The sequence below is a fragment of the Phocoena sinus genome, chromosome 3 (assembly GCF_008692025.1).
Source record: "Phocoena sinus isolate mPhoSin1 chromosome 3, mPhoSin1.pri, whole genome shotgun sequence".
NCBI lineage: Eukaryota > Metazoa > Chordata > Mammalia > Artiodactyla > Phocoenidae > Phocoena > Phocoena sinus.
The window spans coordinates 111344230-111371313 of NC_045765.1; the positions used below are offsets into that span (position 1 = coordinate 111344230).

Below are 27084 nucleotides of genomic sequence, written 5' to 3' on the forward strand. Positions count from 1 at the left end.
TTGTCTTTTTAATTTCATTTTCCAATTGGTCATTGCTAGCAAAATCAATTCTGATTTTGTGTATTGATCTTGTGTCCTTGCTAAATTCACTTATCCTGATAGCTATTTTTTTCCCTGATAGCTATTTTATCGATTTCTTAGACTTTGACACATAAATGATCATACCATATGTGAACATAATTTTACTTCTTTTGTATCCTATATGCCTTTTTCTTGTCATATTACACTGAGTACAATCTATATTACAATGTTGAATAAAAGCAATGATAGTGGTTTTCATTGCCTTGTTCCTGATGTAGAAAGCATTGAGCCATTTACCATAGAATATGATACAAGCTATAGGTTTTTTGCAGATGCCTTTAAGCATATTGAGGAAGTTCTTTTTATCCCTTGTTTGCTGAGAGTTTTTAATATGAATGAATGTTGAATTTTGTCAAATCTTTTTTCTGTAAGTACTGAAATTATCATAGGATTTTTCTCTATTCTCTTCATATGATAAATGACTGGGACTAATTTTTAAATATTAAACCTTTCTGTTCCTGGGATAAATCCATAATGGCTATGGTGTATTAATCTTTTAGTGTATTGTTAGAATCGATTTGCTAACTTTTGTTAGGAGTTTTGCATCTATATCTTATTGAGGGATTTTTTTTTTTTTGTCTCATCATGACTTTGATTTTGATATCAGGGTAACCAGTTAATACTGGATTTTAAAAATGAGTGGGAGATGGGCTTCCCTGGTGGCGCAGTGTTTGAGAATCCACCTGCCAATGCAGGGGACACGGGTTCGAGCCCTGGTCCGGGAACATCCCGCATGCTGCAGAGCAACTAAGCCCGTGGGTCACAACTACTGAGCCCACACACCTCGACCCCGTGCTCTGCAATGAGAGAAGCCACCACAATGAGAGAAGCCTGCACACTGCAACAAAGGGTAACCCTCCTCACTGCAACTAGAGAAAGCCCACGTGCAGCAACGAAGACCCAACATAGCCAAAACAATAAATAAATAAAATAAATAAAGTTATTTAAAAAAAAATGAGTGGGAGAGTGTTTCTCCTTTTTTCTCTGATAGAAAATGTGTAGAATTGGTATTGTTTCATTCTATCTAATAATACCAAATAATTGGTATTATTTCATTGTTACTATGATGTCATCTGGGCTTGGAATTTCTTTTATGCGAAAGTTTTAAATTATGAATTCAGGTTGTTTATTGGTATAGGCCCGTGTGGAAACTAAACTCAGCAGGCTTGGGTTGTGCAAACCCTGAACATTTCCAGGTCTGTTTTCTTTTTTTATTTTTCTTTTTATTTATTTATTTATTTTTGTCTGCGTTGGATCTTTGTTGCTATGCATGGGCTTTCTCTAGTTGTGGCGAGCGGGGGCTACTCTTCGTTGCGGTGTGCAGGCTTCTCATTGCGGTGGCTTCTCTTGTTACGGAGCACAGGCTCTAGGCACATGGGCTTCAGTAGTTGTGGCACGTGGGCTCAGTAGCTGTGGCTTGTGGGCTCTGAGCGCAGGCTCAGTAGTTGTGGTGCACGGGCTTAGTTGCTCCGCAGCATGTGGGATCTTCCCGGACCAGGGATTGAACCCGTGTCCCCTGCATTGACAGGTGGATTCTTAACCACTGTGCCACCAGGGAAGCCCTCCAGGTCTGTTTTCATGATTGTTTATTGGTTGGCTCTGGTGAACTGATCTCTCTGAGTGTTCTGTCAGATAAGAGTGAGCCATGCTGTGTCAGTTTATCCAAATAATATATACTAAAAGTGTTTGTAGTAAACACCTGCTTTCCTTATCATGGTCTGGAGCTTCAGTTACTGATCTCTTACTTACTGATGACAATATATGTAGGCATACAGTGCCTACATGGTTGATCCCTAATAAAAACCCTGGACCGTCTGTCTTAAGCAAGAGTCCCTGGTTGGCACCACTTTGTACGTGTTGTTACACGTTGTTGCTGAAGGAAGTATTTTTATGTGACTATGCTTGTGGGTGGACTCTTAGAAGCTTGTGCCTTGTGTCCTCTGGACTTCACCCCATGTGCCTTTTCCTTTTGCTGATTTTACTATATATCCTTTCACTGTAGTGAACCATAACCATGAGTGTAACAACTTTCTGGGTCCTGTGAGTCCTTCTAGGCAGTCATTAAGCCTGAAGGTAGTCTTGGTGGATCCCTAACACAGCGCTATTTAGATTCTCTATTTCTTATTGGATTGTGTTAGTAATTTTTCTTTTAAGAAATGAATCTGTTTCATCTAGGTTTTTTATTGGCATAAAGTTGTTAATTATAGTTCCTTAGTATCCTTTTAATGTCTGTAGCTTCTGTAGTGATGTTTCCTCTTTCATTCCTGATATTGGTAATTTTGTCTTTTCTCTTTTTTTCTTCATCAGTTTATCTAGAGGATTATCAACTTTATTGACTTAAAAAAACCCAGCTTTTGGTTTTATCAATTTTCTCTGTTTCCTGTGTCATTGATTTCTTTTTGGTATGATTATTGACTTTTGTATTTATCTTTTTATTTCATCCTTCTACTTAATTTGGGTTTTTGTTGTTGTTTTCTATCATCTTGAGTTGGGAACTCAGATCAAATCTTTCTGTGAATATAAGGCTTTAATACTGTGTCTTTTCCTCTAAGCACTGCTTTAGTTACTTTCCTGAATTTTTACTTGATTTGTTTTCATTATCATTCAGTGAAAAATATTTTCTTTTTTTTCATTTCTATCACTTTTAATAGCACTTTACAATTCTCTACGTACTTTAAAATTTTTAAAATTTATTTATTTTTGGCTTCATTTGGTCTTTGTTGCTGTGCACGGGCTTTCTTTAGCTGTGGAGAGCAGGGACTACTTTTCATTGCAGTGTGTGGGCTTCTCACTGTGGTGGCTTCTCTTGTGAAGCACGGGCTTTCGGCACGCGGGCTTCAGTAGTTGTGGCACTTGGGCTCTAGAGCTCAGGCTCAGTAGTTGTGGTGCATGGGCTTAGTTGCTCTGCGGCATGTGGGATCTTCCAGAACCAGGGCTCAAACCCCTGTCGATTGCATTGGCAGGCGCCAAGAACCTGTGGTGCATAACCACTGCACCACACCACCAGGGAAGTCCTTTATGTACTTTTTTAAATCCTTTTTTTAATTGAAGTATAGTTGATTTACAATGTTGTGTTCATTACTGCTGTACAGCAAAGTGGTTCAATTATATACACACACATACATAAATATACATTCTTTTTTTAAAATATTATTTTCCATATGGTTTATCATAGGGCAATGAATATAGTTCTCTGTGCTATACAGTAGGACCTTGTTGTTTATTCATTATATATAAAAGTTTACATCTGCTAACCCCAAACTCCCAGTCCATCCATCCCCCTAAAAATATTTTCTTATTTTATGATTTCTTTTTTGACTTATGGTGTATTTAGAAGTATGTTGTTTAATTTCCAGATATTGGGGGAGGGTTATCTCATTATCTTATATTGTTATTGCTTTGTAATATAATTCCTTTTTAGTCAGGAAACATCATTCTCTTAAAATTTTAAGAAGACTTGTTTATAGCTAATCATCTAGTTTGTTTTGGTATGCATATCACGTGCAGTGGAAAAGAATGTGTATTCCACTTTGGGTTGTAATGTTCTATAAATATTATTTAAGCAAATGTGTTGTTTAGATTTTTAAAATGTTTTTACTGACCTCTTGTCTAGATGTTCTACCAATTGCTGAGAGAGGGATCTTAAATCTCCCAATCATGATCCTGGAATTGTTCATTTTTCCCTTTAATTTAGTCATTTTTTGCTTATATTTTGAAGCACTCCTATTAGGCATAGCTCTTTTCAGGTGTTCCTGATGAATTGCCCCTTTATCCTAAAATAAGCCCTTCTTTTTCTCTGGTAATACTTTTTTGTCTTAAAGTCTATTTGATTTCTTGTTATTAATATTGTCATTCCAGCCTTCTCATCTCTTTGTATGGTATATCCTGTTTTCATTCATTTGTTCCTAGCCTGTGTCTTCATATCTATTTGTGTCTCTTACTGACAGCATCTAGTTCCATGTTTTTCCCACCCATTCTGTCAGCCTCTGCCTTTTAATTGGAGTGTTTATTCTGTTAACACTTGATGTATTTATTGATGTGGCTGGATTTGAGTGTAGTATTACATGATTTCTTTTTTTAAATTTGTCTCCTTTATTTTTGTTCCTCTCTTCTTCTTTTCCTCCTTTTTATAGAGGAAATCACACTTAAATGTTTCCTGTTTTTATTTTTAACCTGTACTTCTTTGCATTTTTTTTAAGTGTTGGCTGTATCCATTCTTAAGTTTTCACAGTTGGATTATAGTTAATGCTGCACTTCTTCACATAAAATATAGAAATCTTGCAACTGTATACATCCATATCTCTCCTTTTATGTTTTAGTTATTATCACATTTATATAAGTTAAAAGCATCACAAGGGACTTCCCTGGTGGCACAGTGGTTAAGAATCCACCTGCCAATGCAGGGGACACGAGTTCAAGCCCTGGTCCATGAAGATCCCACATGCCATGGAGCAACTAAGCCCATGCGAGCCAAGCTCACAGCTACTGAGCCTGCACTCTAGAGCCCACGAGCCACAGCTACTGAGCCCGCATGCCACAACTACTGAAGCCCGTGTGCCTAGAGCCCATGCTCCGCAACGAGAAAAGCCACCACAATGAGAAGCCTGTGCACCACAACTAGAGAAAGCTCACCTGCAGCAGAGAAGACCCAACACAGCCATATATAAACAAACAAATAAATAAAAAAGAAGTAAGCAAGCATCATAAAACAGTACAATTTTCCTTTAAATATCAATACTTATGACATACAGAAATTAAAAGAAAAAACAGAATTTATCATTTATTAAGATATTTATCCTGTCCAGTGTTCTCTTTGACTTCTAAGGATCCAAATTTCTATCAGTATCATGATCCTCCTGCCTTAAGACCTTCTGTTGGCTTTTTCTGTAATGGAGGTCTGCTCGTGATGAATTCTCTTACTTTTATCTGAAAATGTTTGCATTTTACCTTCATTCCTAAAGAATTATTTCATTGGTCATAGACTTCCGGATTAATAGTTTCTTTTTGTTTCAGCATTTTAAAGATGCTTTGAAGACTCTTCTGCCCTCCATAATTTCTTATGTAACGTCCCTGTTAACTGGATCATTCATCTTCCTATGTAATTTGTAATTTTTCTCTTGACACTTTCATGTTTTACTCCATCTTTGGCTTTTGGTAGTTTGACTTTGGTGTACCTTGGTGTGATCTTATTCATGTTCATTTGGTTTTGTGTGTGTTGAGCATCTTAGTTCTATAAATTACTGTCTTTGATCAAAAGTAGGAAATTTGGGGCCATTATTTCTTTTCTTTTTTTTCTTTCTATAAATTTTTTAATTTTTATTTTTGGCTGCATTGGGTCTTTGTTGCTGCACACAGGCTTTTCTCTAGTTGGGGCGAGCGGGGGCTACTCTTCGATGTGGTGTGCGGGCTTCTCATTGGGTGGCTTCTCTTGTTGAGCATGGGCTCCAGGCACACAGGCTTCAGTAGTTGTGGCACTCTGGCTCAGTAGCTGTGGCTCGCAGACCCTAGAGAACAAGCTCAGTAGTTGTGGCACACAGGCTTAGTTGCTCCACAGCATGTGGCGTCGTCCCAGACCAGGGCTCGAACCCATGTCCCCTGCATTGACAGGTGGATTCTTAACCACTGTGCCACGAGGGAAGCCCTGGGCTATTATTTCTTCAGATAATATTTGCCCCCTTCTCTTTTCTCTTTCTGGTATTGAAATTACATATATATTATATTGTTTTATTTTTGCCTGACAATGTATGAAACTTTGTTGGTTTTTTTAGATCTTTTTGTGTGTGTGTTGTTTACATTAGGTAATTTTTACTCACCTGTTTTCAAGTTTGCTTACTCGTTCTTCTGTCCTCTCCATTTGATTAAGTACATTCATTTTAATTTTAGAAATTGTATTTTTTCATTTTAGAATTTCAGTTTGTCCTTTTTTTAATCCTTTCTGTTTCTTTGCTGAGATTTCCTCTATTCTTTATTAATGGAAAGCACATTTTCTTTTACTTAAGTGTAATAGTAGCTCTAAAATCCTCGCCTGCTAGTTCCAGTATGTTTTTCTCAGGCTTTCGTCTAGTTAATTTCCTTTTCTTGTGTGCATATGTTCCATTTTTTTAGTTTTTCATATATTGGGTAATTTGAGTTGTATATTTTGACATTATGAATATTAAATTATGTTGATTCTGTATTCTTTTATGTTTACTCCATAGGTGGTGTTTTTGTTTTAGAAAGCAGTTATCTTGACAGGGTTCAAATTGCAAATTCTCTTGCTTAGGCAGCAACTTCAGTCTTATATTTTTTGTCTTTTGCTGAGCTGCTTTGAGTCTATTCTAATCTTGCATTGTTCAGGAGTTTGATAGATGTGGGTAGAGATTACTTGAAGAGTAATTATGATTCATATTGTCCTGGTTTTTGTTTAAATTGTGTTGGGTTTTCTTGTGATGCACAATTAAGTTATATGGAATCATTTGATTCTTTCAAAGCATACTTTTAATCTTTAGTAAGGGATACGGAAACACCTTTAGTCTAGACTAATGTAATCCCATTATTAAAGCAATGCCCTTAGGATTCTGCTCAATGATACATGTATTTATGAGATACTTTCTCTCTGGCTGGTGGGAATATGAACTTTTCCCAGCTTTTTGTGATCTTTGAGACCTGTTCTGCCTACTTCTTTCCAGTGTTTTTTGGTCTGGCCTCAGGTAGTTTCATCTTACTCATGTGCACGACAGTGCTTAGCCCATGGTAGATGGTTCTTCTCCCCAGAATGCATTCTCTCTCTCTCTCTCTCTGAAGTGCCCTCCTCTTTGTTATTCTGCTCTGCAAATTCTAGCAACCTTGGCCTCTGTGAACTTTGATCACTGTCTCCTCAGCACAGTGAGTCTTCTGGATTCTGTTTGAGTTGCCTCCCTTTCCTGGTAGACTCACCCTCAGTTGAAGGGCTCACATTGATTTTTTTCCCTCTCTCAGGGTTCACAGTAATGTGCTGCCTGTTGTCCAACATACGAAAACTTCTGTTTCATTTTTTGCCCCTGATTTTCTGTTTCATTAAGGTAGGAAGGGTAAATCAGATCTCTCAGTTATTATTTCTATATTATAGCTTTATATCATAATCTGTAAATATTTTTAAAACCTTAAAATATACGGAATGTTATCAGTCAAATGAAAACATTAGTCTCAGTTTTCCCTACTTTCCATGCAGAATTTTCAGTTTGTAACTGGTGACATAACTTGAAAATTCTCTTCTTCTTTTCCGTCCTTACATCAGAGTTCTGTAATGGTGTCTTGTAATGCTTTATAGCCAGAATATACCGAGTGAGCCACATGTCATTAGCAGTTTTATAGTCAGTACTTAGGTATTTATAGTTCGAAAAACAAGGCTTTTTCTAATGAAAAGATTGCATCGGTACAAGAAAAACAGTGTATAGGGCTTCCCTGGTGGCGCAGTGGTTGAGAGTCCGCCTGCTGATGCAGGGGACACGGGTTTGTGCCCCAGTCCGGGAAGATCCCACATGCCGCGGAGCGGCTGGACCCGTGAGCCATGGCCGCTGAGCCTACGCGTCCAGAGCCTGTGCTCCGCAACGGGAGAGGCAACAACAGTGAGAGGACCGTGTACCGCAAAAACAAAACAAAACAAAACAAACAAACAAAAAAACAGAGTGTATAAAATAATCATGACCTGAGAATGATGGTAGAATTTTTTAAGTGGAGCAATAAGATCAGCCAGGTCACACTTCATTTGTATTATACAAACACAAGGTTGATATGATGTAGACTCTAAGCTATTATTTTTACACTGTGAAGTAGATTGGGTGTTACTGTGTCTCATATAAGGAAAATGAGTAGTTTAAATAATCTTGCATTTGTATGTTCAAAATCTGGAAAAGTACACTGAAGTATATGTTATACAGTTTCTAGAGTACACATTTCTATATACAAAATGAATTATTTTCCTATCATAACTTTTTTATTAGAATAATTTATATTATAGAATTTTAAAGATATGTACTTTAAAACTACTTTTTAGATACATTTTAAAGTACACTTCATTTTTTTTGTTAGATAGTAAGTACATTACATATTTCAAATAGGTGAATTTTGTTGCCAAAATGAATAGGCATTATAAAGTGAATTTGACTAACTTGGGTAAATTAAAATCAAAACACTTGTACACTTATTGTCAACTTAGGAACTAAGATAAATTAATATTGGATTTAAATAACTTGATAAACCATCCTTTCTAAGATTCTAATTAATGGGAGAAGTCTAGACTGCACATGTAATCTTATAGTATTTGCAAAGTTTACTTATGATTAATTTAGTAGATACTTATTAAGCACTATTTATGTGCTTGTTACCATGTAAATATAATTGAGTTATTTGTAGTGAGGTGGATGGACCTAGAGACTTGTCATACAGAGTGAAGTAAGTCAGAAAGAGAAAAACAAATACCGTATGCTAACACATATGTATGGAATCTTAAAAAAAAAAAATGGTTCTGAAGAACCTAGGGGCAGGACAGCAATAAAGACGCAGATATAGAGAGTGGACTTGAGGACACCGGGAGGGGGAAGGGTAAGCTAGGGCGAAGTGAGAGAGTGGCATGGACATATATACACTACCAAATGTAAAATAGGTAGCTAGTGGGAAGCAGCTGCATAGCTCAGAGAGATCAGCTCGGTGCTTTGTGTCCACCTAGAGGGGTGGGATAGGGAGGGTGGGAGGGAGACGCAAGAGGGAGGAGATATGGGGATATATGTATATGTATATCTGATTCACTTTGTTATAAAGCAGAAACTAGCACACCATTGTAAAGCAATTATACTCCAATAAAGATGTTAAAAAATAAATAAAATAAAAAGTTTATTAAAAAGATATAATTCTGAATTGATAGTTAAGTTAAACTGTCTTTGACTTGTTATGGCCATGATATCTGAGCTTCTAATTGGATATGTACATTAGTTTTATGGCCTCTGGTATAAGAAAGTTCAAGTAGCTGAAAAAGAAAAATCAAGATTTCACTTAGAAAATTTGTGAGCTGTAGGTAAAGCTTGTCTTAGCGTTACTGGGAATACAGTCTGTCAGTAGCAACAATGATTGCTAACACTTAAAAAATGCCGTCTGTGCTAGGTTGTTAACGCCTTATATCAACTCATTTTATCCTCACAAATAACCCTGTGAAGTTGGTTCTTTCATTTTCCATATTTTCCATATGAGGATAAGGTAGCAGTGAGGTTAGATTATCTGACCAAGGTCACACAGCTACTATGTGGCAGTCAGAATCCAAAGCCAGGTATCTTGGCTTCAGAAATCATTTTAGGTCATTCCCCTTTTAGAGCCATCCTTCCTGTTTGATTCCTTCCTCCTCTTTCTTCTTTAGTGTCTTTGACTTCTTTTTTTTTTTTTTTTTTTTTTTTATAAATTTATTTATTCATTTATTTATTTTTGGCTGTGTTGGGTCTTCGTTTCTGTGCGAGGGCTTTCTCCAGTGGCGGCAAGCGGGGGCCACTCTTCATCGCGGTGTGCGGGCCTCTCACTGTCGCGGCCTCTCTTGCTGCAGAGCACAGGCTCCAGACGCGCAGAGCTCAGTATCTGTAGCTCACGGGCCCAGCTGCTCCGTGGCACGTGGGATCTTCCCAGACCAGGGCTCGAACCCGTGTCCCCTGCATTGGCAGGCAGACTCTCAACCACTGCGCCACCAGGGAAGCCCCTCTTTGACTTCTTATCATCATCTGGTATTAGCTATCCTTTGGAGGTATCTGGCATTGTTATAATTTTTTTAACTTTATTTTATTGAAGTATAATTGATTTACAATGTGTTAATTTCTGCTGTACAGCAACATGATTCAGTTATACATATGTATATATATTTTTTCATATTCTTTCCCATTATGGTTTATCACAGGATATTGAATATAGTTCCCTGTGCTGTACAGCAGGACCTTGTTGTTTATCCATACTGTATAACAGTTTGTATCTGCTAATCCCAAACTCCCAATCCATCCCTTCCCCTCTCCCCTCCCATTTGGCAACCACAGGTCTGTTCTTTATGTCTGTGAGTCTCTTTCTGTTTCATAAGTTCATTTGTGTCACATTTTGGATTCCACATGTAAGTGACATCATATGGTATTTGTCTTTCTCTTTATGATTTACTTAGTATCATAATCTCTAGATCCATTCATGTTGCTGCAAATGGTATTATTTAATTCTTTTTTATGGCTGAGTAGTATCCCATTGTATATACCTACAACATCTTGTTTATTCATTCGTCTGTCGATGGACATTTAGGTTGTTTCCATGTCTTGGCTATTGTGAACAGTGCTGCTATGAACATAGGGATGCATGTATCTTTTCAAATTATAGTTTTGTCTGGGTATATGCCCAGGAGTGGGATTGCTGGATCCTATGGCAACTCTTAGTTTTTTGAGGAACCTCCATACTTTTTTCTAGAGTGGCTATACCACTTTACATTCCCACCAACAGTGTAGGAGGGTTCCCCTTTCTTCACACCCTCTTCTGCATTTGTTATTTGTAGATTTTTTTTTTTTTAAGAATCAATTTTATCTATCTCTCCATCTATTTATTTATGGCTGTGTTGGGTCTTCGTTGCTGCACATGGGCTTTCTCTAGTTGCATCGATTGGGGCCTTCTCTTCCTTGCCATGTGCAGACTTCTCATTGCGGTGGCTTCTCTTGTTGTGGAGCACGGGCTCTAGGCACGTGGGCTTCAGTAGTTGTGGCTCGCGGGCTAGAGCACAGGCTCAGTGGTTGTGGCACACAGGCTTAATTACTCTGCGGCATGTGGGATCTTCCCAGACCAGGGATCGAACCTGTGTTCCCTGCATTGGCAGGCAGGTTCTTAACCACTGCTCCACCAGCAAGTCCCTGTAGATTTTTTTAACGATGGTTATTCTGACTGGAGTGCGGTGGTACCTCATTCTAGTTTTGATTTGCATTTCTCTAATATTTAGTGATGTTGAGCACCTCTTCATATGCCTGTTGACCATCTGTATGTCTTCTTTAGAGAAATGTCTATTTAGGTCTTCTGCCCATTTGGGTATAAATTTTTTATGTTTTAGATGTGGGTAGAAATGACCAAGTCCTGAGATATTGGTAATAAGTTATGCTGTAAGTAGTTCACTCTGGAATTCCAGTCTTCTTGTTGTAAACAGAAAATTCTGTATTGTTTATTATTTATTCAGGGCTGTTTGTAATGTTCAGATAGTTATCAACAGTAGAACTTTTCTATTCATCTTTATCCTTTACAGTCAGATTCTGGTATGCCATCTAATGTTCTGTAACAAAAATGTCACTATGAACATAATTACAGTAGTCTCTCCTTCCTTGTGGTTTCGCTTTCCACGGTTTCAGTTACCTGTGGTTAGCAGTCCAAAAATATTAAATGGAAAATTCTGGAGATAAACAATTCATAAGTTTAAATTGCACACTATTACGAGTTGTGTGATGAAATTTTGTGCTGTTCTGTCTGGGATCCCCAACCATTGACATCATCTGCTCCTGACATCTAACCATTGACACTGTCATGCTCAGTGATCCAGGATCACCTAGAGCAGATGATCCTCCTTCTGATGTACCATCAGAGGGTCAGTAGTAGCCTAACCCTGCATCACAATGCCTACTTCATTCACCTTACTTCATCTTATCACATAGACATTTCATCATCTCACATCACCACAAAAAGAAGGGTAAGTGCAGTCCAATATGAGAGAGAGAGAAAGAGAGAGAACACATTCACATAACTGTTATTAAAGTATATTCTTACAACTGTTCTATTTTGTTACTAGCTATTGTTGTTAACCTCGTACTGTGCCTAATTTATAAATTAAACTTTATTATAGTGTATATAGAACTTGGTAGCGTCCATAGTTTCAGGCATCTACTGGTTGTTTTAGAACGTATCCCCCACAGATAGAGGGGGACTACTCTATTGATCTATTTGTTTTGGATTTTTTTTGTTCTTGAAATACCTTGTTAGTTCTTGGAAACATGCTTAATCCTCTAATGTTGTGGGAAAACTGACATAAGCTTCTTAAAATTTGTGTTCAGAATTGATTGATGTTTCATTGTTATCAAGTACAAAATTTCATTTTTACCAGTACATACTGCCTTAGACACACAGTTGAGCTGTACGTCATCTGCCATTCGATGTCAAATGATACCAAAAGTGACCTAGTAAGCCATAGTACTAAAATAATCAAAGGTTTAGTCAATAACTCATGAAGTTTGATGTACTAGTATTGATAAACTAATTAAACAGATCTGCCTGTGTTCTTCCAGCCTACTGGGGCTCTGCTGTGATTAGCTTTACAGCAAGGAATATTGTAACACTGAATGAAAGTAACTGATAAGAGAATGGTGTAGTCACGGAGCTTTAAGTACTCCCATTTCTGATCACAGAATGGTTTCAGGGAAAGTAGGCTTTCTCTGCAAACCTGCAGCCAGTCAGTGCATAGGCCTCTTGTGGTCAATTTTGATTGATTCTTAGAACTAGAACAAATTTAGTGTTTTGCAACCTTCTGTGATTTAATAATGTTATGCTTTTTGCTATAACAGTCACAATAATCCTTCTCCAATAGTGGGTAATTATAGCAGTGCCTGGTAGCTCAGCTGTGGTTTGAACGTTTCAGTGTTCCCAGTATAAACTCCTGGATATATTCTGGAGTTCATAATTCAGCTTTACAAGTTGGCTGTACAGTTAAGTAAATAAAGGTGTTGCTGAGAAAATACATCCCAAGAAGATGAGGGGGTGGGTGGATCCTAACCCATTCTTGTTTCAAAAGTTTCCTGAGAACTGTAGACTGAGATCCGAATATAATTGGTAAAGAGAAATAATATTTTAAATGATAATTTTCTAAAAAAACCCCACAAGTTAAAGACTTTTGAGGCAGTCTTCTTAATACCTATTGTTTTCTCACAGTATGTTGATGTCCTTTTAGACATCTACTTCATGAATTATATCTATTGGTGGTAAGTTAGATCCTAGGTATAGCAATCTAATGGGAAATGTCTTTTTTTTTTTTTTCCAGTCTCTCATTGGGCTGTGATGTTGCATTCAGCTGATAATTATTGGGCTTTTACTATATTGCCAGGCTATGTGATAGGTTGTGGGAGTATATAGATTAGTAAGGAATGGTTCCTGTACTAAATAACCTCATGTTCATTCCAAGGTGAATTTGAGAAATATCTTATTTAAAATACATCTTGTGTGTTGATTTGATATATTTAAATTGGTATAAATCAGTCAACCAGCAAGTGTTGGTTGCTTTTTGGCACTGTTGAAACTTAGGAACTTTTTTTTTTTTAACATCTTTGTTGGAGTATAATTGCTTTACAATGGTGTGTTAGTTTCTGCTTTATAACAAAGTGAATCCCATCTATGCATATACATATATCCTTAACTTAGGAACTTTAAAATCTGGTTGGGGAGAAAATCATTTATAACTCAAACAATTAGATAAGTGCTTCTAAACTGAGATTTAAGAATTTTAAAAATTTATATTTCCATTTAAATATAATCTAAAACATTGGGTATATTTTGGATCATTTGGTTGCCATCTTGTATACTAGTACCACGTAATATTGGAACCCATTTTTTGTATTCTTGTGTGAGATCCCTTGATTCCATGATCATTTGAAAGTTTCATGGACTTTAAGGAGCCTAAGTGGGTTGATATCATCTGTAGATGAGTGGTCACTTGGGTGAGACTGCTTTTCATTGATTGGCACTAAGAGGTGTGTTTTTTTAGAGTGAATTTGTTCCTGATTGGCTAACGTTCAGAAGCAAGGGGCTGTCACAGGTTGCTTGACTTGCAAAAACTTGTTGATTTAGCTGAGTTTTTGTCTATTGAACAGGTTTAAAATAGTTCTGGTGGCTACATGTTGCCAGTGCTATAGAAAAAGCCATCATAGGAATGTGGGAACTTAAAAATGTTTTCAGTTTCAGATTGTTTATAATGAACATTTTAAAATACTTTTATAATCAGAGAAAGTACTATTATTCTGTGTTGGAGGATGTCTAGAAAGATGAGATTCACCCCTAAAATGAAAATGTCTTTATTGTTTTATCTGAACATAAAATTAATATTCATTGTAAAAAAATTAAATAATATAGAAAGATGTAAAGAGTGAGGGTCACTGGTTAATGCCGTCACCCAGAGCTAGTCACTGTTAACATTTTACTATATAAATTTTTTCAACTTTTATGCTTACCTGGTTTGAATCCTGGTTCTTCATTTAATAGATTTCTATATTGGTCAAGTTACTTAACTTCTCTGTGCTTCAGTTTCTTCACCTGTAAAACAGGAAAGGTAATACCTGTTCATTGAGTTGTGAATATAAAATGAATTAATCTAAATATAACATGTAGAACAGTGCCTGACACATAGTTAAGTGTATAAATATTTGCTATTATTACCATATAATGTCCATTCTAAGACATCTGTTTTCTATTTTAAAGTTTATGCAGTTGGGACTTATCTTAACAATTGAGGGTGGCTTACAATTGGCAGGGTTTTTTCTTCCTCTCTTTGAGGTCTGTAAAGTTATGGTACATCTTACAATTGGTGGTTTATCTTAGAGTGATAAAATACAATATATGTGTATCTTTTTTATTAACACAGAAGTGCGATCATACAGTGCATACTGTTTTGCACCCTTAAAATTTTTTACAAGGACATATTTTCAATGTCAAGTACAGATTTACTTAATTATATATAGTGACCACATAGTACAGCATTATATGGATGTACTGTAATTTGTTGTACTGTTCCTCTCTTAGTGGAAATTTTATTGTTTCATTTTTGCTTTTGTGGAAGATTTTGATTAGTAGAACTTGGGAGAAAGTAGGATTGATAAACTGAGTGGAGATTGAGACAAAAAATCAAGTTATATTTGGGGACTCTTCCTTGTTTGACTTTAAAGGAAGATTATGGGCTGTATTGAATACTGAGTTAAGGATTTTAGGTTTCGTTTTTAAGATTTTGTGGATCTATTCAGCACTGAAGAGTAATTGGAAATATGTTTTTTGTTAGTTTCACCTATAACCCTGTCAATATAGTACAGACGAATCAATTGGTATCATCTTAAAATGGTGTGTTTAGCATTTTATCAAGGATAAAGACGCAAAAAGTATGTTCATTAAGTTTTCACTTGTGTCCATGAAATTGTGAAGAACAGCAAAATAGGTTGGATTAAAGATTAAGATCTAAAATTATCTGAGGAGGGTGCCGTGATGTGTTGAATTTAAGTTGTTGAAAATGTCTATAGGTAAGTAAGATATTGCCCTCCTTTTAAAAGAAGAAACCTCACTAGGACAATTACTCGAGTATGGATTGATTTAGTCAGTAGCGCATTTAGAAAAAGTATATGGGTTTTGTTTTGTTTTTTGCGGTACGCGGGCCTCTCACTGTTGTGGCCTCTCCCGCTGCGGAGCACAGGCTCCGGACGCGCAGGCCCGGCGGCCATGGCTCACGGGCCCAGCCACTCCGCAGCATGTGGGATCTTCCCGGACCGGGGCACGAACCCGTGTCCCCTGCATCGGCAGGCAGACTCTCAACCACTGCGCCACCAGGGAAGCCCTCGCTTTTTTTTTTTCCAAAATCTTAACTAGTTTGTCTTGCTTAGACTTCATTTGTAGTTTGGAGTGCTGTACTGAAAAAAATATAGACAAATTGAGTGAGTTCCGAAGGGAACAGACAGAATGGTGAAGGAACTCAAAACACTGCTGTGTCAAGGGAAATTGGACTGTAAGGGAGAGAAGGCCATGACAGTTGTCTTTAAAGAAGTCCAGATTGGTTACTGTGATATAAAGTATGGCACAGTATAGCACTGTTTTCCTTTTCAGCATTGATTCTACCTATTTCCAGCTACTTCCCCTCATTTCCCATGCTCTTTGAACATTCCATTAACTTTTAGATATGTACTATGGGGATATATCAGAAAATTAATCAAGCAATGGTATCTGAAGATATTTGAGAAGGGAGATACAAGCTACAAGCAGTGTCAGAAGGAAGCAGTCGAAGAATTTCAACTCAAATTCCAATTTTCATTTAATTTTTCTGCTCATCATAATTTTGTTATAAATTTAGTGATTAAATTGACTTTGCAGACGGTTTTCAGAACACACTTCCATCCTTTTGGAATTTTTATTACATTAAATTGATATTGTCACACATTATTCTTACTGAGCTGAAAATACCATGTAATGTATATTGGAATGTGACTATTACCATAGAATCAGAGTTGGGCCTCAGCACCTTTTGACAGATGAGGAAACATAAGCTCCCATACCATAGAGTTAGTGAACAGAGCCCAAGGTCTTTATATTATTTGTATCCCTCATTTTGAAAATACTGTTCCAAATCAGTTAATGTTTTAATATTCTTGTATGAGTTTTGCTCAAGAACTTTTTTTCCCATCAAGAGGAAGCACAACTGGATAGGATATTGCTAATTGTGGATTGGATTATTAAAATGCTTATTACTTCACAAACTTTTTCTGTTTCTGTTCATTATCCTACAATACATTATCTTTATTTTACCATCTGGGCTATGAGCAGGTTCAGTTATTTAGTTCAGGAAAGTTGAGTGTGGATTTTAGTATAGAAAATATTAAATGTCTAATATTCACTCTGGCTAGGATTAACTTATTTTTTCTTATTCACAGATCAAGAAGTTAGTATATGTTTACCTGGTCCGATATGCTGAAGAACAGCAGGATCTGGCACTCTTGTCCATAAGCACTTTTCAGCGAGCTCTGAAGGTAAATAATAGAGTGAGTAGGCAAATAGCTGCAATGTTTCTGCACAGTTGAAGGTGTGTCATTTAAAGAAGTGGAGCAATAATCCACTAAATGGTACAGTCATGTTTTGAAAGAGTTAAAAGGTCTCTCATGGTCCCTATTCAATGCCCTTAGAAAATAATTTATTCTTATAATCAACTGGACTTTGCCTTGTATGTTCCTTTATGTTCAATATAATCATTATTGTGCCTCAAAGAGCTCTTCATCATTACACCAACTGGTTGTTGAAAGTGTACAAAGAGGGGACATGACTTTTTTTAAAGATAAAATTTATGACCTGCAGCATTTTGTTATGAAACTCTAAAACCCCAGCATGTTTAGTAATATATGATCAAGTAGAATTATAACCATTACTTTTCTTGTTAAAACATTATTCAGAGAAATAAACATTTATTTAATTCTCTTTTTCCTTAGCCATTTCCATATACTGGGTATTTAAATTAAGTAGCCTGGTTTTCTTTGTTTTTTTTTTTTTTTTTTTTTTTTTTTGCTATTGTTGTATTACATCCTATAAGCACCTGTTAACTGTATCATAAAGATGTATTTAAAATATTGGAAACTTGAAATTTTGATGAATATTTTTGTACTGTCTTTAGGACCCAAATCAACTAATTCGTGCAAGTGCTTTGAGAGTTCTATCAAGTATTAGAGTGCCAATTATTGTACCTATTATGATGCTTGCTATTAAGGAAGCTTCTGCTGACTTATCACCATATGTTAGGAAGAATGCAGCCCATGCGATACAAAAATTGTACAGGTTGGTACTTTGTAAATAATACCAAAGATCCCTAATGTTGTGTGGAATGTTAAAGCCCCTGGAGGCTTATTTTATTAGCGCTTATAACTAGTCTGTCCTTAAACTAAGTAAACTCAGTGGCTGTGTTTCCCCTGCCCACAAATATTCTTTAGACATCTTTAATTTTATTTTGGTTATAGAGACCCTAGGCAGGTTTTTATTTGTGAGCCTGTTAGGGCCTGTGATAATTTATGGATTTTATAACTTAAAAATAATCAGAAGTTGAATTATCATTTATATAGTCCATCTCTCATTACACATACACATATGTTATTAGAAAATTAAGATTTTTTTTTTCCTGTTTATTGCAGGGTAGAATCTTAAGTGTGTTATTGTCTCAATTCACTTTGTTACCCCTTCTTCCATCTTTGATCCTGCTGCTCCCTTCCTTGCCTGATTCTTTTCCAGAGCTATTTTATTAGATATTATTTTAATACTGATTTTTAACTATAGCACCATACCATATTTATATATTTATTAAATTATCGTACGATACCTTGATCTCTCTGGAAAACATATTGCCTAAATAAAATAATTATTATCTGTAATCATTTGGTATTATTTTCTGTTACCATTTATTCCACAAACTTTTATCAAGATCATTTTGTGTTTCTAGTGTTGTGTTACATGCATAAGATGTATGAAAACGATAGAGAATGTGGTATCACATTCCTATTGAGGTTTACGAAAAAAATCAAACGTATGCCAAATAATTAAAGGCAATCTATAATTGAATAAGATATTGCTATATGATATATATGTACATACAAAGGCACACTAACAATGCCTTTGATAGGATAGGGCTCAGAGATTATCATATAGGGTTTCATAAAGTAAAGATGTAATGAAATGGGATTAGTTAGGAAAGACTGGAGAAGGGAGACTGTTGTTGGCATATTAAAAGGTTTGAATTAAAAGGTTTGAATGTTCAGATAATTATAATGGTCAGCAGAAAACTTATATAATGTTTGTGAAAAGTAAAAACTCATTTTCTTAGGTTAACTGTCAGACAAAGTTATCTCACACTTCTTAGTCATTATCCTTTCTTGTTATCAACTTACAAAATAAGATCCAAGCTCACTACGATAGTTTAAAAGCCCATCACTGGGCTCCATTTAACCTCTCTTTGTCTTGAATTTACAGTCTCATAGCTCAGTACTGCCTATTAGTCCTCTACATAAAATGTTTTTATCTCATTACCATCTTTTGTTCCTCCTTTAGTCTCTACCTAGAATATTTCCTACTTTTTCCAGCTCTAAAGTCAAGTTGTTTAAGATTCATCTGAGATGTCACTTCCCAAAAGAAACCCTCCACAACCTTCCTGCCTCCATTGGTGTCCTTCTTTATCCCCATAATCCCTTATATATACCTCCATTATATGGTATGGTTATGTTTGGGACTGTCTTTATTAGACTGTCTTACTTATCTCTGTATGCCCATCGTTTAGCTTCTCAATAAATGAACAGTTGAATTCTATGCTAGGAAGAAATTATATTATTAACAATATTTCAGTGCTTAGAGCTGCTATTTAGATGCATCTGTCAATTCTGTGTGTATGTGGGCCTTTGTTTATATTTCTTGGTTTTAGATGGCAGGTTTTATTATACATGTCTCTATCAGTAAACTAGAACGGTACAAAATTCTTATTTGGAAATTCTGTATATATTTTTTTGACAATTATGTGTCCATGCTCAAAAATGATTGCTATCCTGTTATTTTCCCCCCAGTTAAAAAAAGATTTTGTGGTTTATCTACTTGCAATTACTTTCTTAAGGCTTTCCATCTTCTTTTTAAGAAGTAGATTTGTTCTTTAAATATTTTCTTAACAGTATTGGTATCTGGGTTTAATTAATATGAGCAACTTTAGATAGAAAGATTAGGACACATCTGTGGGAAAAATCAACCCGTTCCACTTTAAATTTGTTTTCTGTTTATTTTTGTCTAGACATAAATCTCCCCCACTTTAAAATTTTTTCAATATCCTTGAAACGATTAGTTTCATTTAAAGTTAGAATTAAAGGAAAAAAAACTTAATGTAAATTTTTTTCTTTTTATGGTTTAGCCTTGATCCAGAGCAGAAGGAAATGTTAATTGAAATAATTGAAAAACTTCTGAAGGATAAAAGCACAGTAAGTAATATCTTTTTATGTCCAAGTAAAATTGTGCTTTATTTACATAGTATCATTTTACTGTTGTATATTTGATATAATTGTTCTTATTGATTTTGAAATGTATAAATATTAATGGAGCTCATTAAAATCCTTGAAGAATAAAAATGTCCAGGTAAAGAGAAAGATTGCATTTGGAATTTTAGTTCGTTACATGTTTCTTCATCAGAATCTGAAGAAGGGAAAGTTGGGGAAAGAAAATTCTTTTTTTAACCTGTGGCTAAATTGTTGACTGCTTTTAAGGTCAGCTTTTTTATTTTAAGCAGTGATTTATTAGGAGTTTTAAAGGCTGAATCACTTGGGAACAAATAATTATTTTAAAATGAAGTATTCAGTATTAAAGAGATAATGAAAAATTAGAGGAGTGTGTTTTAGTATTACAAGTGTGTTGTTTTTTTCTTAAATACTAAAATGTTTTCATATGTATAACGCTGTTTTATTGGCTGGGTAGAATGATCTTACTGGGTAAACTTCCCATCTTTTGGGAATGTACATGTCTCTTCCTCCTTCCTATTCCACTCCTATTCTTTGTGTGTAGTGACATGATAATGGGGTCTAGAAATAGGGATGATGCATGGGGTCTCTGAGCAGACCTCTGGAGGAGCTGGTGTAATGTTATCTTTGATGGAGGCTTCTGCACCCATATATATGGCTCAAAACTTTTCAGGAAAAGGATTCCAGCTCATCTTAGGATGGTATCACCCAGGTGCACGTATATCTGTATATAGCAGCTATCTGATACAGTAACCACTAGACTCATATAGCTATTATTATATGGCTTAGCATATGGTCTGTCTTGGAGAATGCTCAGTGTGTATTTGAGAGGAGTGTATTGGGTTGGCCAAAAAGTTCGTTAGGGTTTTTCCATAAGATGGTATGGAAAAACCCAGCCAAACCTTTTGACCAACCCAGTATATTCTGCTCTTTTTGAGTGGAGTGTTCAGTAGATGTCTCTTGGGTGTAATTGGTTTATAGTGTTGTGCAAGTCTTCTATTTCTTTGTTGATCTTCTTTCTTGTGGCTCGTTGAAAGCAGAGTGTTGAAGTCTACTATTGCTATAGAGCTGTCTATTTCTCCCTTCAATTCTGTCAGTGTTTACTTCATATATTTAGGAGCTCTGGTATTTGGTGCATTTGTATTTATAATTGTTTTACCTTCCTTTTGTCATTGTAAAATGTCTCAATCTCTAGTAACAGTTTTTGTTTTAGGGCAGATTTTTAGGGCTTATAATTTCCCATGTATAAAGTTTTTGTTTGTGTTGAAAGAGCTGTTGTATATAAAATCCTCAGCACGTGCCTGACACCATAAAAGGATAAATAAGAAACAAATGACTCAAAAAGAAATGTAAAGAATACAATTTCTTTGTAAATTTAGAATGTCTGTTCTTGGGTTCTGACCATTTATTTCCAAAATACAGTAGAAAAAAATATTGTACTTGTTCATAGTAGGTCTTTAATAGTTGTTGAATAATTGTGAGAATTAATTTGTTAATATTCTTGGTGATAGTAATTAGGTATTTTTTATTATTTTCAGTGTTTTGCTTCCCAAATGGTGTGTGTCATGCTCAGAGTTCATAGGTAGATCCTTTGGGAGCTTTGACTGTCTATCATTTATAAGGCACTCTTCATTCCTAAAGTGTTATATAGGATACGTTTATTTTTTAAAAATTAGAAAACCACCTATATCTATTTTTCTATCCATATGAAACAGCAGTAGTTTATACTGAGTTCTCTAATTCCAGAGCAAGAGCACAATGTTCCTTCCAGTGTCCTACCTTTTCATATTTGTAACTTCATTTTTTCCAACATTAAGAAATGTGACTTGCATTATCCACAATATATTTACTTATTTACTCAGTCCCAGAATGCAGATAAAGTATTGTTTCAGAATTGCTAGCATGTACTCTGCGAAGAGTAGTGAGATGGGGACTACTAATTGAGTTAAATATTGGTTTAGAGTTATATTTATTGTTAGCCTTACTTCTTTGAATGCTGTTGTAAATTGAAGTCGCTTTATCATTGTATGGTTGAACTTGTTATATTGTTCTCTAAGAAAGCTATTGATTTTCTGTGTGGTAATTTTATATCCTGCTTCTTTACTGAATTCTTTTATTGTTTGATTTAGTTTTATCTTTCAATCTCCATTTGTTTTATTCTGGAAAATAAATCATATCATTTGCAAACAGATAATTTTACTTCCTCTTTTCCAATACCTATGACTCTAATTTTTCTTGTCTAATTATATTGGTTTTTAACTTTAGTACAGTGTTCAATAGTAGTGGAGATGGTGGACATCCTTGCCTTGTTTTAGTTTAAAGGAAATGCCTGTAATGTGTCTGTGTTAAGTAAGATGCTGACCGTGAGGATTTTCTCTTTATCTCTGAAATATAATAGTTTTACCTGGTGTCTCAGGGTTAGTTGATATGGGTCAATTTTTTTCCTAGTACCCGGTGAGGCTTTTTAAAATACAGATTTAGAATTTATGTTATTTCTGGCAAACTGTTGTTGTTGTTGTTTAAGATTAAGTTTTAAATATTAATTCTGTTCAATTGTTACTTTTTCTTCTTCAGGGATTTCAGTTTTCTCTAAGTTGGATCTTCTTTGCCTGTCTTACATTTCAACCATTATCTCTCTAAACCTTTTTACTTCTTTATCTCATTTTCATTCTTTTGGTTCTTTTTTTTAATGCCACTTCAGTTGTTTCAGACTGTCATAGATCTTTGTGAGGTTTTATGATGTATACATGAAAGATAACACTCTGGGATTTAGGACTTATTTTTCTACTTATATATAATCGAACTTTGGAGATTCTCTGTATTTTAATTATGCTTAGAGCTTAAGTTTTAATCTTTTTGCTTTTTCTGAGTTTGGGTTGAGAGATTCAGATTTCCCTAGGTACCATTAACTTGTCTACCCAGTATTTAATTATGTTTTGTGAATGTTTTCTGATAAATTTTTCCTTTGTATGGTTATAATTTGATGTAGAAAGGTTAAAAATATTCTGATATCTATATAGATATTTATGGATCTTATCTTTACTATTACTTTTTCTTGTCATGTATAATATATTGAAGGGATACAGCTATATTTCTTCCCCCCCCAATTAATAATGTTAGTATTGACATTTGAAATCAGTAATCCTAAATCATTTTTGTTTAAAAATTTCCTAATTAAATGAACCAGGTCTAATTTATTTCCACATTTTGAAAAGGAATTTATTTGCTGTCAGCAGGAGCTTCTTGGGATCATTATGATGATGATGATAACATTGCTCTTGCTACTGATAAATATAAATTTGAAAGGTGTTAACATGTTTAAAAACTTTTCTTTAACCTCTGTTGATTATGAGATATACCTTCTGTTGCTTCTTTTAGCCTAAAGGAAGATTTTCTTGAAGTTGAGATCTCAAAGAAAATTAGTTGTGTAATTCTCATGTTAAGGAAAGGTGGAAATAAAAAGCTTATTACAATATAATAGAAATGTTTTCCCCTTTTACTGGAGAAAGACCAGTATTTGTCATATGAATAGTCCTTTCCCCAAAATAAGTCACTTTGGGGTTAGGAATACAGTTATGGTAATGTAACTAGAAGAACATTTTAGAGTTACTTAGATAACTGTTATCTGAAGGTATCTGTAAATTTTAAAAGGTATAATAGAAACTTACAATTGTCAGTATAATTGAAAGGGAACATTTTATTTATCCTTGATCATACCCAGTCAACTGTTATAAGTTTTTTTAATATAATTTCTTCATTGTATATTCCTAGATTTATCATTTTCATCATATTTTCTCTATTTAACATATCCTAAACACTTTTCTTCTTTATTGAAAACCTTTCCTAATGTTCAGGTGTAAATTCCTTTTTAAAATTTATAATTCTTTCTCTTGTTTTTCTTTAAAATGTAGAAATTCATACTTGTTGAGCAATTTAAGCTTTGTAGTGAACCTTCTTTCTTTTATTTAGAACACCTCAAAAGGTGTTTATTTCCTTTTCCTTTCAGGTTAATTTTAAAGAAATCCTTTTGTAGCATTTAACTTTCTAATAGAAAACAGAGTTTCTTAGGAAAACAAATTAGGTCAGTGCCTACTGAAAATCTGAGTTGTTTATATTTTTTTGATGACAGAGTTTCTTCTTAATTAGTGAATATATTAGTAGTTCATAGCTAAGCTGTGAGGGTAAGACACCATTTTATAAGTTATTGGTTTAATGTTGGTAAAAGCTTCACTATTGTGGGCAAAAAAACACACCTCTTCGTTTGTGCAGATGTTTTATTGTGTTAGATCTATTATCCAGCTATTAGAAGATAAATGACTGATCTTTCCCATTTTCCATGCCTCAAGAAAATTGAAATAAGAAGGGGAATATCATTTGGGCTGTATGATTAGGGCAGGTTGGATGGCCATTAATTTAAGAGAAGAAAATCTTGGCTGCATTGGCCAGCTTACACCATATTATCAATCAAACCTTGATGCACTTCTTGTGATGACCCAGCACTCTCAGGTTTTTGCAACGTTAATTAGAATTCATGACAAAATAGATGCAAGGAAACGTTTCGTACCCTTCATAATTTTATAGAAAATTTATTGTTATTAGAGGAACCATTTGCTTAGTGTGATTTTTTTCATTACCAGCTTGTCAACTAGCATAGATAATCTGGCGAAAATATGAACTCCATAGATGGAGTGTCACTTTTGTTGATGGTTCATGTAGTTTACCTTGGAGCACAGCTAATGGCTGAAGTTCATAGCAACAGCACAGAAAAACGTGACAACCAAGGGAAGATAAATGAACCATGTTTATTGCTTTAATATAAAAAATACGTAAATGGAAAACTGCATTTGAATTTGATGAGTTCATTGCTAGTTTTCTTGGAGTGATTTATTTTTCCCCTTATATAAAAAGCTACTATTGACACAGTGAGATGGAAATTAACTGTCTGTTTTTGGGAAACCAATATTTTTGTTTTTCAAATCTGAGTAGATCATTTTATTTTAATTTTGTAAGTTGTATAGAATATTGAATATTTAATATACCAGAATAATCAATTCTTCTGGCAGTGTTTAGGCTAGAGTCGATTGTTAAAACCATATAATGAAATATCTAAAATCATCAGTTTTATTTTGTAAAGGTTCTTTTCTTTATGTTCTTCCTAATTATTTTTGTGTTTCCATGAACTTTATCTTTACGTAAGTAATGAATTATTTTCTTTCATTTTCATGTTATTTGTTAATACTTTAGAACTATTTTGTACCTGTAGCTCTTGTTTTGATAAATTTAGTACCATGTAGGAGCTGATTTTCCTTTTAATTCTTTGGTGTCTAAACATATTTGAAAAAGATAATCTCTAGGTTTGGGCAGAATAACTTGATTTTACATAGTATTCCTTAAATTGAAATTTTGTTGAATTCCCATTTCAATTTCATAGATTATTTTATTCTAAGTGGTATTATTTATTTTTGTACTTTAACACCCTTGCCAATTAAAAAATATGTATCTTAATATAAGATTGACATATATAAATATAAATGTATTTCACAAATACTGTGTTACTCTATAGTTTGATGTTGTAAGTTTAGTTGTTTTAAGAGATTTTTAAATGATAATTCTAATCTTTTAGAAATATGATTATCACAGAATATAATTTCTGAAGAGTGATTTGTGCAGAAGACATCAAAATGTGGTGTTGAAAACACAAACATAACTTCCTTCCCATATCAATAGCACATAGAAAATTATACATATAATACATTTTTATTTAGTTCACACAGATAATCAATTCTTTGCTTTTTCGATTGAGGTGCCTACATGCTGGGACCAGCAGGCACCAGTACATGGGCAGGGCTGGAGTCAATAAATGCAGCTTCACGTTTATACTGATTGGTAATTCATAAAATCCCCACAGGACTGGAAACTTGTTTAGCATAATAGCAAGTCTATATTCTGAGCTGTTTTCTTTCAATTGTATTGTTGGTTGCACATTAATAAGCTAAATGTCAGCCAAGTAGAGGGACACTAAACACTAAAAATATGAATATCATTGTATCTAATATTTTTCAAAAAGTACCATTTCAGTAAGTTATATTTCTATTTAATTGCTTATTTTAAGACATTAGGGAAATTTTAGATACTAAAATGAAGATCCCTAGTGTTCAGAAAGAATATGATATTAATTTATTTTTTCAAAACCCTATTATATTGTGGGCTAACTGCAGACATACCAGTGTACCTATATAAAAATATTTGTATATTATATATTCTGCTTAGCTTGTATCTTCATACCAAAGAAATCTTAATTTCACCACTTTGCAAAAACATGGCAATTCCAAAAACAACATTTATGTTTCATTAACTGGTCTTGGAGAAAGCTACCTTTTGTTGGTAATATATTATTTCAATTTATACACATTATTATATAAGTAATAATAATGTTCTAAAATTTTAGCCAGTATTTTTTCCTTGTAAATAAATTATATCGGTAAAAATTAACAGGTTGATTAAAGTGTGTAAGATTTGAAAGTATTTTTATACTAAAGACATTTAGGAGGTCCTCACACGCTTTAAGATAAGTTCATTGTGGAATTGTGGTCATTCTCATTTTAAACTGATATGATACGATCCTTGTTATTGTACTAAATACTGAATCTTTAGATTAGAGTTCAGGTAAGCTTTAAAAATGAAAACTGCATGATTAATATGTCTAATCCATATGTGAACAATTTATTGAAATTTTATGTGATGAGATAAAAAAATATGATTTTTTAATGCTAATACTTCTAATTCAAATACTTTAGAAAAGTATTCATTTTCCAGACATGTTACAGCTATCAAAGTTATTCTTTGAGGGAGTGACTCTTCAAAATTTGTTATTCAAACAGGAACATTTTATTAATCAAATGACTGAGTACTTTTAATATTGATTGCCATAACACTGATTGCATCTCTGTAATGCCTGAATGGAATCCTTGATGGAAGGAAAACATTTTTTAATGAGTTGCTATTTCTTTCTTTTCTAGTTGGTGGCTGGCAGTGTTGTCATGGCTTTTGAAGAAGTATGCCCGGATAGAATAGATCTCATTCACAAGAATTACCGCAAGCTATGTAATTTACTAGTTGATGTAGAAGAGTGGGGGCAGGTTGTCATAATCCACATGCTAACTCGATATGCTCGTACACAGTTTGTCAGTCCTTGGAAAGAGGTAAGTGTTGAATAATCTTACACTTAAAAATTATACTA

The 27084-nt window shown here is 34.5% G+C and overlaps 1 protein-coding gene across 4 annotated transcripts in view; it reads left to right on the top strand.

Annotated features, from left to right (window-relative positions):
- AP3B1 (adaptor related protein complex 3 subunit beta 1) overlaps positions 1 to 27084 on the top strand; it is a 276626-nt gene that overhangs the window by 58696 nt on the left and 190846 nt on the right. For 3 of the 4 annotated variants that reach the window (XM_032626082.1, XM_032626081.1, XM_032626080.1), the window contains exons 4-7: positions 16752 to 16847; positions 17483 to 17643; positions 19745 to 19811; positions 26864 to 27046. In XM_032626082.1, the coding sequence (XP_032481973.1) occupies positions 16752 to 16847; positions 17483 to 17643; positions 19745 to 19811; positions 26864 to 27046 (507 nt within the window). The remainder of the gene's footprint in view (positions 1 to 16751; positions 16848 to 17482; positions 17644 to 19744; positions 19812 to 26863; positions 27047 to 27084) is intronic. The other variant, XM_032626083.1, reaches the window with a different exon arrangement.